Consider the following 14,720-nt stretch of genomic DNA (forward strand, 5'->3'; position numbering starts at 1 on the left):
GCCATTTTATTTGTTTTTGATTTTTTATATTTTGGTTCAGTTTTATTTCCATTTTAGTTTTAGTAATCTTAGTACTTCATCTTAAATGTATGCATTTCAGTTAGCTGCCAAGATAACATTTCAAATTTGTATGTTTTTTAAGTTTTTCATAATATTTTTACATTTTATTTTATTCCAACTACTAAAAGCGTTTTTTGGTTAACAATAACACTGTTGAAAAAAAAAAAAACCTTCATGCGTATGTTATGTCATGTGTTAATTTCACAATTAATATTCAGACTGAATTTTCTTTCCATTACAAATTAAATGACCAGCATGAATGAAAAGTTGAATTGAAAAATTTATTTCAGAAATCTTCAGAATTTGACTTTTTGTACAAAGGAGTTCACATGGTCACTATAACAAATTTACTTATTTGTTTAGTGACCAAAAAAAGTGTGTATCTGAAATCTTCCTTAATTCCTTCATTTTACTCCATAATGTTTTGCAGTTTTACATTTTTACAATCCTAAAACATTATCATTGTTTGTCCAGGTTTGAATTGAATTTTGAATCAGATTTTCACTGTGCACCTCACTACTGTATATGGTGTGACATGTCTCTGTCGCTCAGGTGCGAGGAGCCGTGCATGAGGCCGAGCCGATGTCCTGTACGCTGCCCGTGTCAGAATGGAGGCATCTGCCAGGGGAGAGGGGTGTGTTTGTGTCCTCCTGGCTGGATGGTGAGAAATCTGTGTATTGGCTGTGGGGTTTTTTTTTGTTTGTTTATTTATTCTTTGTTGAACATCCATTTTTAGCCTCTCTCTCTGTTTCAGGGTGCAGTGTGTACTGAGCAGTGTCCACCAGGCCGTTTTGGTCCAAACTGTGCTAAAGAATGTTTGTGCCATAATGGAGGCCACTGTGATCCAGAAAAAGGCCAATGTCAGTGTGATGCAGGCTACAATGGAGAAAGGTCTGCATAATTTTAAGATTTGCATTTTGCTTGATTTTTCCCTACCATCTGCAGTCCTATCAGAACAGACTTGACACTTGTTTTTGGGTCACAACCCACCAGTTAAGAAACTATTTGCTTATGTGTGACAACTTATTGTTTGTAGTTGGCCATAATGTAATTATGGATTTGTAGAATCTTGAAAAAGTCTGAAATCCACAGTAAAGCCTCTGATAGTTATTTGAGCAGCATGGTTATACTGTATGATTCCCTCTTGAGTGAGCATGTGTGTCTCTTGTGAAGGTGTAACGAGGATTGTCCGGTGGGTACATACGGTGAGGACTGTAAGGGTGTGTGTGACTGTGCTAACGGAGCCCGGTGCTATAACATCCACGGTGGGTGTCTGTGTGAGCCGGGGTTTAAGGGTCCACGCTGTGATCACAGGATGTGTCCTGACGGGACCTACGGCATGCACTGCGAACACCGCTGCCTCTGCAACTCACAAAACACTCTCAGGTGTGCTGTGTGCTTCCATGTCTGTTACTGATGATCACTAACTTTGATTTGCCACAGTGTGAACACAACTACAAGAACTCAAGAGAAAATTACATGCCTTTTGTTCTCAGAACCAGTGTTATTTATGTACTATTGTAGTTTCTATTACAATTTTGAATTGGCTTTTATTTTAATGTTTTTATTTTAATTTTAGTTTAATATTTAGTCATTTTTCTATACAGTTTTAATTTATTTTTTATTACAGTTTGATTTTCAGTTAGCAATATTAGTACTTAATCTTATTTCAGTTCATTGCCGAGGCAACTAATTTTCTATTTTTCATTTAAAGGGATAGTTCACCCCAAAAATAAAAATTCTGTCATTAATTACTCACCCGAATGTAGTTCCAAACCTGTAAGACCTTTGTTCATCTTCGGAACACAAGTTGCGATATTTTTGATGAAATCTGAGAGCTCTCTGCATAGACAGCAACGCAACTGAAATGTTCCCAGAGCCAGAAATGTAGTAAGGACATCGGACATCATTCCGATCCAGCATCGAAACAGTCCATGGGACATCAGTGGCTCAACTTAAATTTTGCGAGGCTACATGAATACTTTTTTTGTGCAAAGAAAACAAAAATAACATAATTTATTGTTGTTTGCATTCATTGGAAAGCGCCGAGCATGCGCCACGGGTTTGGAACGACGTGAGGGTGAGTAATAATGACAGAATTTTCATTTTTAGGTGAACTATCCCTTTAAGTTTTTCATCTGATATTTATATTTTATTTCAGCTTTATTTCCATTAACAAACTTATTAATCTTATTAATTTTAATATTTATTATTTTTAATGTATTTAATAGGTGTAGTTAATGATAACAACACTGAGAACAAAGACAAACTATTTGGGTTGACCAATCAGCTGATCATTCTATTAACCGAATGCTGTTTGATAACAAAAAAAGATTAGCTTGAGTAATTGTATATATTGGTTGTGTCATGGATATTACAGCTGCCATCCTCTGAAGGGGGAGTGTACCTGTCACCCTGGGTGGGCGGGGCTATATTGTAATGAAACCTGTGCTGGTGGTTATTATGGTAACGGATGCCTGGAGCCCTGTCTCTGTGTGAACGGAGGGGTGTGTGACACGGTGACGGGCCAGTGCCACTGTTCACCCGGATACACAGTGAGTGGACAGATATGATCACAAACAAAATAACTTCCTCAATACCACATAATATTCCACATTAATATTCCTGTGTGTGTGTAGGGACTACACTGCGAGAAGCTTTGTGCGGATGGTTTCTACGGGAGGGGCTGCTTGTCTGCCTGTACCTGTGTAAACTCTATAGCCTGCTCTCCTATCGATGGAACATGTTTCTGTAAGGAAGGTAAGTTCTGGTACACATTAAAAGAAAGAATGAACTAATTATTTCAAGAATGAATCTATCTATGCCACCCCAACAGTGTCTTTGTGCGTGTGTGTTTAGGGTGGAGAGGACTTGACTGTTCTATCGCATGTTCAGAGGGCACATGGGGTCCTGGCTGCAACTTCACTTGTCAGTGTGTAAATGGGGCATCCTGCCACCCTGCTGATGGTTCTTGCAAGTGCACCACAGGGTGGAGAGGAGCTTCCTGTGACGAGCCCTGTCCAGTAAGTCAAATATCTACAGTGCACATGTATTTGATTTACAAAAACCAGTTCAGAAGATGCAGGTCATTCATTTTTAGTCACACTTTTTTTCTCCTATGAACTGAATTTGACATGTGTTGTTGTCTGTTCAGCATATCTGTCACCTAAATCATCTGCAGTAATTTTACACCATCAGCAAAAGTTATTAACCTGATGGCAAATGCATAACACTCTTTTGCTTAGAGTACATGTTGCATGGCCATCATTCAAATTAAAGTAGTAATTATGTTAGAGCTCTCGTCACAATAATTTTTATACTGTATATTTTGTCCTATCAAAACCATTCAATACACTGGAATAAAGAAGTTAACTAGTATCATAGAAGCCAAATGAGCTCAGATCCTCAATGATTAATGATCTCTTTGAGTTCCAGAGAAGTTTTCTTGGTAATGAGCTCTTCATCTTGACTTGCTCTTCATGAGTGTGTGTGTGTGTGTGTGTGTGTGTGTGTGTCTGTTTCTGTGACGGATTCCTCTTCTTAACCCCTAAAGGGTACGTGTCATCAGTTAAGGTTGTGTCATGACCGAAATCCAATCCCTGTGTGAGCGCTGGCCTGAGCTCTCTCTGAGGTCCGGCCAAACTCCATCTGTAAAATTTCCCATTTGAAACTCATTCCTTCTGTTGAGCTCCGTCCAAATTCTCTGGTCAATCACGCTATCAATTTGTCATGCTCTAAATGCCAGGGATGCTCAAGAGAATCTCTGAAGTATTTAGGAATTCTTTAGCACTGATTTGCTCAAATAACCAAACACAGTCAGACCAATAAGAAAACCACTTTAATCCAAAGAAAAGCTTCTTGTAAATGCATCTGAACAGACTTTATAATATGTGTTTGCCGATATCTCAGATTTAGCTGAATTTGTGTTTGTGTTTAGCATGTGATGCCCAGCATTGGGGTCCAGGCTGCAGGCAGCGCTGCGAGTGCCAGAACGGGGGAGAGTGTGACGTTATTAAAGGAAGCTGCCAGTGCCCAGCCGGATACACTGGTGAACACTGCCAGGTACAGACACACCAACAGCCTCTTTATTGAGCTGGATGTGGTAGCATGTAAATTACCTGCTTTTATTCAAGTAAAATATATGATGTAATTACGATAAAGTTACAATATATTACAGATTACTGTATATTCAAAGTTGAATTATTTTAATTCAACATTTTCTTCCTGTCAGGACCCCTGTCCTGCAATGTCGTTCGGTCAGGGTTGTCTGCAGCAGTGCCAGTGTGGAACAGGAGGATCCTGCAATAAAACCACTGGAGAATGCGTGTGCAGAGATGGATTTACTGGAACTCTGTGAGTACAGGAAGTAATAATGTGGTTTCTTACAGCTCTCTGTATATTATGGAAGGATTTCAAATGCTAAATTTACTCTTGTCACATATGCCTATGTATATTTTTACATACCTCACATTATCCTTATTTTAAAGCATTTTGCTGACATTATATACAATACAGTATGTTGTGTCATGCATGGGTACATATATACAATAAACATTTGGTCTTCCTTATCTTTGCTGCATTTATTTCCAAAACCCAGTCTATGAAACTTGAGTATCTTAGTACTGGAAAACTGTTATTTTAGTATTATTTATATGCTATTATAGTATTTATCAGTATTTTGAAAATTGTTTTTTATAATTATCATTTTAGTTTAAGTTTTAGTAATTTGGTTATGTACTTTTGCCATTTTATTTGTTTTTGATTTTTTATATTTTGGTTCAGTTTTATTTCCATTTTAGTTTTAGTAATCTTAGTACTTCATCTTAAATGTATGCATTTCAGTTAGCTGCCAAGATAACATTTCAAATTTGTATGTTTTTTAAGTTTTTCATAATATTTTTACATTTTATTTTATTCCAACTACTAAAAGCGTTTTTTGGTTAACAATAACACTGTTGAAAAAAAAAAAAACCTTCATGCGTATGTTATGTCATGTGTTAATTTCACAATTAATATTCAGACTGAATTTTCTTTCCATTACAAATTAAATGACCAGCATGAATGAAAAGTTGAATTGAAAAATTTATTTCAGAAATCTTCAGAATTTGACTTTTTGTACAAAGGAGTTCACATGGTCATTGTAAAAAATTTACTTATTTGGTTAGTGGCCAAAAAATTGTGCATCTGAAATATTCCTTAATCATTTTACACCATATTTTTGTGGTTTTACATTTTTACAGTTCTAAAACATTATCATTGTCTGTCCATGTTTGAACTGAATTTTGAATCAGATTTTCACTGTGCACCCCATGTGTATCTGTCGCTCAGGTGCGAGGAGCCATGCATGCGACCGAGCCGCTGTCCTGCACGCTGCCCATGTCAGAATGGCGGCATCTGCCAGGGGAGAGGGGTGTGTTTGTGTCCTCCTGGCTGGATGGTGAGAAATCTGTGTATTGGCTGTGGGGTTTTTTTTTGTTTGTTTATTTATTCTTTGTTGAACATCCATTTTTAGCCTCTCTCTCTGTTTCAGGGTGCAGTGTGTACTGAGCAGTGTCCACCAGGCCGTTTTGGTCCAAACTGTGCTAAAGAATGTTTGTGCCATAATGGAGGCCACTGTGATCCAGAAAAAGGCCAATGTCAGTGTGATGCAGGCTACAATGGAGAAAGGTCTGCATAATTTTAAGATTTGCATTTTGCTTGATTTTTCCCTACCATCTGCAGTCCTATCAGAACAGACTTGACACTTGTTTTTGGGTCACAACCCACCAGTTAAGAAACTATTTGCTTATGTGTGACAACTTATTGTTTGTAGTTGGCCATAATGTAATTATGGATTTGTAGAATCTTGAAAAAGTCTGAAATCCACAGTAAAGCCTCTGATAGTTATTTGAGCAGCATGGTTATACTGTATGATTCCCTCTTGAGTGAGCATGTGTGTCTCTTGTGAAGGTGTAACGAGGATTGTCCGGTGGGTACATACGGTGAGGACTGTAAGGGTGTGTGTGACTGTGCTAACGGAGCCCGGTGCTATAACATCCACGGTGGGTGTCTGTGTGAGCCGGGGTTTAAGGGTCCACGCTGTGATCACAGGATGTGTCCTGACGGGACCTACGGCATGCACTGCGAACACCGCTGCCTCTGCAACTCACAAAACACTCTCAGGTGTGCTGTGTGCTTCCATGTCTGTTACTGATGATCACTAACTTTGATTTGCCACAGTGTGAACACAACTACAAGAACTCAAGAGAAAATTACATGCCTTTTGTTCTCAGAACCAGTGTTATTTATGTACTATTGTAGTTTCTATTACAATTTTGAATTGGCTTTTATTTTAATGTTTTTATTTTAATTTTAGTTTAATATTTAGTCATTTTTCTATACAGTTTTAATTTATTTTTTATTACAGTTTGATTTTCAGTTAGCAATATTAGTACTTAATCTTATTTCAGTTCATTGCCGAGGCAACTAATTTTCTATTTTTCATTTAAAGGGATAGTTCACCCCAAAAATAAAAATTCTGTCATTAATTACTCACCCGAATGTAGTTCCAAACCTGTAAGACCTTTGTTCATCTTCGGAACACAAGTTGCGATATTTTTGATGAAATCTGAGAGCTCTCTGCATAGACAGCAACGCAACTGAAATGTTCCCAGAGCCAGAAATGTAGTAAGGACATCGGACATCATTCCGATCCAGCATCGAAACAGTCCATGGGACATCAGTGGCTCAACTTAAATTTTGCGAGGCTACATGAATACTTTTTTTGTGCAAAGAAAACAAAAATAACATAATTTATTGTTGTTTGCATTCATTGGAAAGCGCCGAGCATGCGCCACGGGTTTGGAACGACGTGAGGGTGAGTAATAATGACAGAATTTTCATTTTTAGGTGAACTATCCCTTTAAGTTTTTCATCTGATATTTATATTTTATTTCAGCTTTATTTCCATTAACAAACTTATTAATCTTATTAATTTTAATATTTATTATTTTTAATGTATTTAATAGGTGTAGTTAATGATAACAACACTGAGAACAAAGACAAACTATTTGGGTTGACCAATCAGCTGATCATTCTATTAACCGAATGCTGTTTGATAACAAAAAAAGATTAGCTTGAGTAATTGTATATATTGGTTGTGTCATGGATATTACAGCTGCCATCCTCTGAAGGGGGAGTGTACCTGTCACCCTGGGTGGGCGGGGCTATATTGTAATGAAACCTGTGCTGGTGGTTATTATGGTAACGGATGCCTGGAGCCCTGTCTCTGTGTGAACGGAGGGGTGTGTGACACGGTGACGGGCCAGTGCCACTGTTCACCCGGATACACAGTGAGTGGACAGATATGATCACAAACAAAATAACTTCCTCAATACCACATAATATTCCACATTAATATTCCTGTGTGTGTGTAGGGACTACACTGCGAGAAGCTTTGTGCGGATGGTTTCTACGGGAGGGGCTGCTTGTCTGCCTGTACCTGTGTAAACTCTATAGCCTGCTCTCCTATCGATGGAACATGTTTCTGTAAGGAAGGTAAGTTCTGGTACACATTAAAAGAAAGAATGAACTAATTATTTCAAGAATGAATCTATCTATGCCACCCCAACAGTGTCTTTGTGCGTGTGTGTTTAGGGTGGAGAGGACTTGACTGTTCTATCGCATGTTCAGAGGGCACATGGGGTCCTGGCTGCAACTTCACTTGTCAGTGTGTAAATGGGGCATCCTGCCACCCTGCTGATGGTTCTTGCAAGTGCACCACAGGGTGGAGAGGAGCTTCCTGTGACGAGCCCTGTCCAGTAAGTCAAATATCTACAGTGCACATGTATTTGATTTACAAAAACCAGTTCAGAAGATGCAGGTCATTCATTTTTAGTCACACTTTTTTTCTCCTATGAACTGAATTTGACATGTGTTGTTGTCTGTTCAGCATATCTGTCACCTAAATCATCTGCAGTAATTTTACACCATCAGCAAAAGTTATTAACCTGATGGCAAATGCATAACACTCTTTTGCTTAGAGTACATGTTGCATGGCCATCATTCAAATTAAAGTAGTAATTATGTTAGAGCTGTATAATTTCAGAGTTATTTGATCATTCTGAATCAATATTTCCATTCATGTTTAAACAGATCGGGACATTTGGCCCAGGCTGTCAACACAAATGTGACTGTCTGCATGATGAAGGATGTGAGAGTGTTACAGGCCAGTGTCTGTGTTTACCTGGCTGGACAGGTAGGACTTTATTCAATATGCAAAAACAGTATACAGTATGAAGTGATAAATGTTTAAAGCAGAAGCAGCTTCTGGCTGATCAAATAATGAGTGAAGCACTCAGTCACTCAGGAAATAGAAGGATGAGCCAAGCGCATTGCATTATGGGATACAGTATTCTGTGCAGTATGCACTGGTCTATATCAGCAAATGTGTATGTCAAGTTTGCATACCTACAGAAAATGTGAATACTGTGAATGGTTTAGATATTGCATACTACAAAGATAGTATGAGTAGTGTGCCATTCTGTGCATATTTAATTATTCCTCTCCATTGATATCACTCATAATGCAGTGTAGACCTTTATTTTACTATTATATTAGTATATTATTAATATTAAACCCTACGTATTATATTATATTAATCCCCTCATTATCTGTTGAGCTTGACTTGATTTTTATGTTTGAGATTCAAGTGATGCATATAATAATAGTAATTTTGAAATCTCTACAGCATGTACACCAGTCAGAGGGTCATAAAAATATATCTGAAGCTAAGAGATATCTCGTTAAAAAACTAGAAAAATCCAGTGTGAATCTGTTGAAACTTAGATTCCCCCCCCCCAAGTAAAAATAGGGCACTAGACCTCAAACAGCACATGACAGTTTAGGCAACTCATCGATTTTTTTCTGCAGGTCTGCGCTGTACACAGCAGTGTCCAGAGGGAACCTGGGGCCTTCAGTGCAACCAGACCTGCTCCTGCCTCAACAGCGCCACCTGTCAGGCACATACGGGAACCTGCCTGTGCAAACCCGGATTCTGGGGAGCTCAGTGTCAACACAGTGAGTATATATATATATACCTGTGCATCCATCAGCGTCTCTGAGAGCTCAGGTCACATTAGAGCTGGTTTAGACAGTGCTCTCTTCTCTTCTCTATAGTGTGTAGTGCTGGTCTCTTTGGAGAGAGGTGCAGCCGTCAGTGTCCACCATGTGTACATGCCTCCTCCTGTCATCACATAACAGGCGATTGTCTGTGTCTGCCTGGATATACCGGACACCTGTGTGAACAAGGTTAGATACACACATGCAAAGACTTACTTAAAGAAATTGGTTTCAAACACAAATGGAGAATTTTGAAGCAGTTTTTCCATACAATGATTGTTCATAGTGACCACAGGCTAAAAACACCATATAAGTTGACCATTTAAGTCATTATTCACTGAAAAATAACAGCATACAAGTTTGAAACAACCTGAAGGTAAGTAATGTCAGAATGTTCATTTTTGTGTGAATTATCTCTTTAAACCTATAACTTCCATAGCAGCAAACTGTCTACAGTATAATGCTCTATTTTAATGCTTGTATAAATCATTTAGTTGCTGTTTTTGTTTGACTTCTAGCCTGCCCAATGGGTCGGTATGGACGCCATTGTAGCAATGTGTGCATGTGCACCAACAATGCGACATGTCATCACCAGGATGGTTTGTGCCTCTGTCCCGCCGGATGGACTGGACCAGACTGCTCTTTATGTGAGTTTCTGGACAACAGACCTTGTCAATGAGAAAATATTTGATTTCACTAGCTTTATTTCATATCTCATGCAAAGATGTTACATTTCATTTCTGAGAAATTAATCAAAATGAAATGAGGTAAAACAAGAAAAATGTCTGCCAATGCGGTTAGAAAAATAAACTTGTTTTTCTTTTGAATAAAGTTGATTTTTCTTACCTCACTACTTAACCCGATATATATATATTTTTTTTTTTTTACCAAAAACCACACTTAATTTTGATACATTTCTCAGAAAACAAAACATAGTGCATCTAAGGTAAATAAATCTTGATTGAAGAATGTTTAGATTTGTACTGGAAAACAAGACAAAAATACTGAGTAAGAAAATGACTGCATAGTGTGTTACAATGATTAAGCTTAAGTAGAATATTAAGAGTTGTTTCTCTTAGAAAAGACTGTTTGCCAGATTTCCTGGATGTGGTTTCGGAATAAATAAGTCATACTCTAATTCTCAGCTGAAAATACATTTTTATTCCTGGATCAGGCTCAATATGTCTGTCACTCTACCAGTTCATCGAACATTTGCCAAATGTCTGTCTTTGCAGTGTGTCAGACTGGGACGTTCGGCACTAACTGTGCTCAGACATGCTCGTGTCCCCCCAACCATTCCTGCAACCCTCACACTGGAGACTGTGTGTGTGCACCTGGACCAGGCGGGGACTGCAAACCAGGTATTAAAAGCAGCCTAAAAACATTTGATTTTCTGTATGTTAAACACTGAAATGTTAATGGCTATCAGTGTGTGTAATGTGAATGGCTGTGTGTTTTTCAGAGCAAGAGCTGAGTATGATGGTGCCCGTGTCTCCGGTGGAGAAGGACTCGTGGGGTGCGATCGCAGGAATTGTGGTGCTGGTGATTCTGGTTGTGCTCCTGTTGGCTGTTTTGTTGTTGTATCGGCGCAGACAGCAGGACAAGCAGAGCAACACACCCGTTGTGTCTTTCTCTTCAACCCGCACCGTCAGTTCAGAGTACGCTGTGCCAGGTATGAGCCACAGGAGTTTTTGATACTTTCAGTAGTGCCTCATTTGCACAAATTAGACGATAAGGAATTTATATACAAAAAATCGGATGTACTTATAAACATTTTTATTTTGTATTTGCTTATTTCTTGTAGATGTTCCACACAGCTACCATCACTATTACTCAAACCCGAGTTACCACACACTGTCTCAGAACAGACCTCCACTGCCACACCTGCCCAACAACCAGGACCGAGCCATCAAGGTGAGTAATACTATGGTATTATATGTACAATAACATGGTATATACCATGTTTGGATTATCATACTAGCATTTTACTCTTACTATATGAATATTGTGCACAGTATGTAAACTGTCATTAGCCAACCTGTACACTATGAATTTTGTTAGCTCTGTCACAAATTGCTTCAAATGTTACTCATATTTATTATTTATTTATTTAGTCATTTAGCAGATGCTTTTATCCAAAGCGACTTACAAATGAGGACAATAAAAGCAGTCAAAACTAACAAAAGAGCAACAATATATAAGTGCAAATGACAAGTCTCGGTTAGCCTAACACAGTACACGTAGCAAGGTGTAGATAAAGTAGAATTAAAATAGAATAGAAAGTGCTAGAGTTAGAGGGTCAAATAAAGGTGCATATGTACCTCATATGTACGTCACTTTGGATAAAAGCTAAAAGTTAAATGTTCAGTGTATCCCAGAATGCAGTCTATTTAACTGCATTAACCTTCCATCTCAAATATAATGAATTCATGAGATAAAAAGTCAATTAGTAAAAATGAGATAAAAAGTGTATAAATTAAAATTGAGATAAAATTCAAATTTATGAGATTAAAAAGTAATTAGTACAAAAAGTATTTGGTAACACTTTATTTTAAGGTGTACTTGTTATATGTTACATGTACATACTATTATAATAATAATTATTATGCATAATTACATGATGCAAGTTACCCTAAGACAAACCCTAACCATACAGTAAGTACATGTACAGTACATTACAGTAAATGTATGATTACACTGTAACAATGACACCTTAAAATAAAGGGTAACCAAATATTTTTATTTACTTTTAATGTCATTATTGACTTCTCATAAAAAAATCTCATAATTCATAATATATCTCTTTTTAAGACTTGGTATGTCATAATTTCTACTTATAATTATGAATTTGTCATAACTGTGATTTACCAAAGCATGTTTTTCTTGTGTGGTGGAAATGCACTTCTATAGAAGTTGACTTCCATAAGATTTGGTTATTTCTTAATTTATACAATTATTTATGCATAACCCTCTAATCAGTTATCACTGTCACACTGCAAAAAATGGCTTATCTTACTTAGTATTTTTGTCTTGTTTCTAGTCAAAATATCTAAAAATTCTTAAAAAAAAAACAAGTAAAATTATCTGCCAGTTTCATCTTGTTTTAAGAATATTTTACTTACACCACTGGCAGATAATTTTACTTGTTTTAAGCAAAATGCACTTAATTTAGATTTTTGCCCCTGGAAACAAGACTAAATATCTTAAGTCAATTGGCTTATCTAGTAAAAGTATCTTGATTTAAGATTTTTTTTGTATTTTGACTAGAAACAAGACAAAAATACTAAGTAAGATAAGCCATTTTTTGCAGTGCAGCAGTAGTGGGCTGTGCAGTATTGATTACAAAAGCAGAATTTTGCACATATAACAAACACAACTTTCCTTTATGTCTCACGCTTTGACAGAACACCAACAACCAGCTGTTCTGCAGTCTGAAGAACATGGAGAGGGAGAGGAGAGGTCTGTTTGTGGCTGACACTAATGCAACTCTTCCTCCAGGCTGGAAACACACTGGCAGATAATTGTACTTGTTTTAAGCAAAATGCACTTAATTTAGATTTTTGCCCCTGGAAACAAGACTAAATATCTTAAGTCAATTGGCTTATCTAGTAAAAGTATCTTGATTTAAGATTTTTTTTGTATTTTGACTAGAAACAAGACAAAAATACTAAGTAAGATAAGCCATTTTTTGCAGTGCAGCAGTAGTGGGCTGTGCAGTATTGATTACAAAAGCAGAATTTTGCACATATAACAAACACAACTTTCCTTTATGTCTCACGCTTTGACAGAACACCAACAACCAGCTGTTCTGCAGTCTGAAGAACATGGAGAGGGAGAGGAGAGGTCTGTTTGTGGCTGACACTAATGCAACTCTTCCTCCAGGCTGGAAACACCAAGAGCCACCTAAAGATCCAGGTAATAGATACTGGGAAACAGTTTCACCGTTTGACTGCACTATATTTTTAGTTTGTTCTGTCCAAGTAAATTGAATATGGTCTTATTGTGTTTGCAGGGGCTTTTGGCATCGATCGAAGTTACAGCTATAGTGCTACTCTTGGAAAGCACTACAACAAAGGTAAAAGTCCCCCAGATATTCTTCTTCTATATGTTCTTCTATATATCTTCATTGTGTCTAACATGCTGTTGTGGTTGCAGAGTTGAAGGATTCATGTGTGGCAGTGAGCAGCAGCTCTCTCAACAGTGAGAACCCATATGCCACCATCAAAGATCTGCCTGGCCTGCCACCTTGTCCTCCGGAGAGCAGCTACATGGAGATGAAGTCTGCAGTGCCTCGTGAAAGATCCTACACTGAAATCAGCCCACCGCTTATGACTCCCTCCACTCTGTCATGCAGAGGTAGTTATATTAAAAGAAATTGGGTATTGCTCTGTATATATATCTTCTATATATATACAGTGGGTACGGAAAGTATTCAGACCCCCTTCAATTTTTCACTCTTTGTTATAATATATGCTGTAAACAACACAGCTTTGGGAAATATATTTTTTAAATGTAATATATATATTTTTTTTACTTTCAAATGCCCAAATGCATTACAAAATTTACTTCAGAGGGCCAGATGCAAAATGCATTTATCATTTATATTTTTGACAATACAAACATATTTAGATTAACAATATATAAAAAATGATCAAAATATGTTAATATGAAATAGATGATTTTAAAGTTTTTTTGTTTTGTTTTTTGCCATAAGGGTACATGACAACATGATGGCTTTGGAGTATTGTCTGGTACAGCATTTAAAATATGTTTGTTCACTGTATTTCAGAACACTGTTCCCATGGCAACGTTGTGGAACAGGAACCTCAGAATCATTATGATCTGCCCATCAACAGCCACATTCCTGGGCATTATGATCTGCCCCCAGTGCGGAGACCACCCTCTCCATCACCACGAAGACTGCCCCACTGATCTCCTTACAGACTTTGGTTCTTCGCAAAAATCACTGCCAAACACAGGGTCAGCTTTACAAACTGTATATTGAAATACTGCCCACCACAGATGAATGGATGGATGCCACCAAAACTGCGCAATACTGCCATCAGCTGGACAACACTAACAACCACTGAACGTTCATGGAGAAAAAGATCACATTTACAGGCATTTAACCCATTCAAGCCTGTGGATGTTGCCAAGGACTTTACTTCTCATTTTCTTCCGACAATATTTTTGGGTGGCTAAACTACTGGCATACAAAAAGACTCGAGAAAAGAGATTTCGACAACTTGCTGGATGTCATGTGATGACTTGTTGGAGCTTCACTACAAAAATCTTTTCACCTATCACAAATTGCTGTATTAAATCTTATGTGGAAAAACTGCAAAAGAATGGCACATATGCTCATATAAAAGATGTGCAAGTAAAGACATTAATAGAAAATCTGATCTGGGCATTAATGGGTTAAATGCTACATATTTTTCTGTTTTAAATGCTATTCATGTTTCTTATCTAATCTGGTAATCAGGGTGTAAATAATATCATTTTTAACATTTTTCGTGTTTGTAAGATCCAACATTCGGAACATTTTACTATGAATGTCA

General features: G+C 37.4%; 1 protein-coding gene across 1 annotated transcript in view; it reads left to right on the forward strand.

Moving 5' to 3' along the window:
* pear1 (platelet endothelial aggregation receptor 1) overlaps positions 1 to 14,720 on the forward strand; it is a 46,888-nt gene extending 32,168 nt beyond the window's left edge. Inside the window, exons 6-24 of the mRNA XM_016507910.1 lie at positions 3,998 to 4,122; positions 4,292 to 4,413; positions 5,389 to 5,497; positions 5,591 to 5,727; positions 6,010 to 6,222; positions 7,217 to 7,391; positions 7,476 to 7,596; positions 7,696 to 7,859; positions 8,194 to 8,296; positions 8,971 to 9,117; positions 9,217 to 9,348; positions 9,678 to 9,806; positions 10,395 to 10,520; positions 10,622 to 10,831; positions 10,964 to 11,073; positions 12,948 to 13,074; positions 13,172 to 13,234; positions 13,315 to 13,515; positions 13,949 to 14,720. Coding sequence (XP_016363396.1) covers positions 3,998 to 4,122; positions 4,292 to 4,413; positions 5,389 to 5,497; positions 5,591 to 5,727; positions 6,010 to 6,222; positions 7,217 to 7,391; positions 7,476 to 7,596; positions 7,696 to 7,859; positions 8,194 to 8,296; positions 8,971 to 9,117; positions 9,217 to 9,348; positions 9,678 to 9,806; positions 10,395 to 10,520; positions 10,622 to 10,831; positions 10,964 to 11,073; positions 12,948 to 13,074; positions 13,172 to 13,234; positions 13,315 to 13,515; positions 13,949 to 14,091 — 2,657 coding nt within the window. The 3' untranslated portion in view covers positions 14,092 to 14,720. The remainder of the gene's footprint in view (positions 1 to 3,997; positions 4,123 to 4,291; positions 4,414 to 5,388; positions 5,498 to 5,590; positions 5,728 to 6,009; positions 6,223 to 7,216; positions 7,392 to 7,475; positions 7,597 to 7,695; positions 7,860 to 8,193; positions 8,297 to 8,970; positions 9,118 to 9,216; positions 9,349 to 9,677; positions 9,807 to 10,394; positions 10,521 to 10,621; positions 10,832 to 10,963; positions 11,074 to 12,947; positions 13,075 to 13,171; positions 13,235 to 13,314; positions 13,516 to 13,948) is intronic.

The sequence above is a fragment of the Sinocyclocheilus anshuiensis genome, unplaced genomic scaffold, assembly GCF_001515605.1.
Source record: "Sinocyclocheilus anshuiensis isolate Anshui unplaced genomic scaffold, SAMN03320099.WGS_v1.1 scaffold702, whole genome shotgun sequence".
NCBI classification, from domain to species: domain Eukaryota; kingdom Metazoa; phylum Chordata; class Actinopteri; order Cypriniformes; family Cyprinidae; genus Sinocyclocheilus; species Sinocyclocheilus anshuiensis.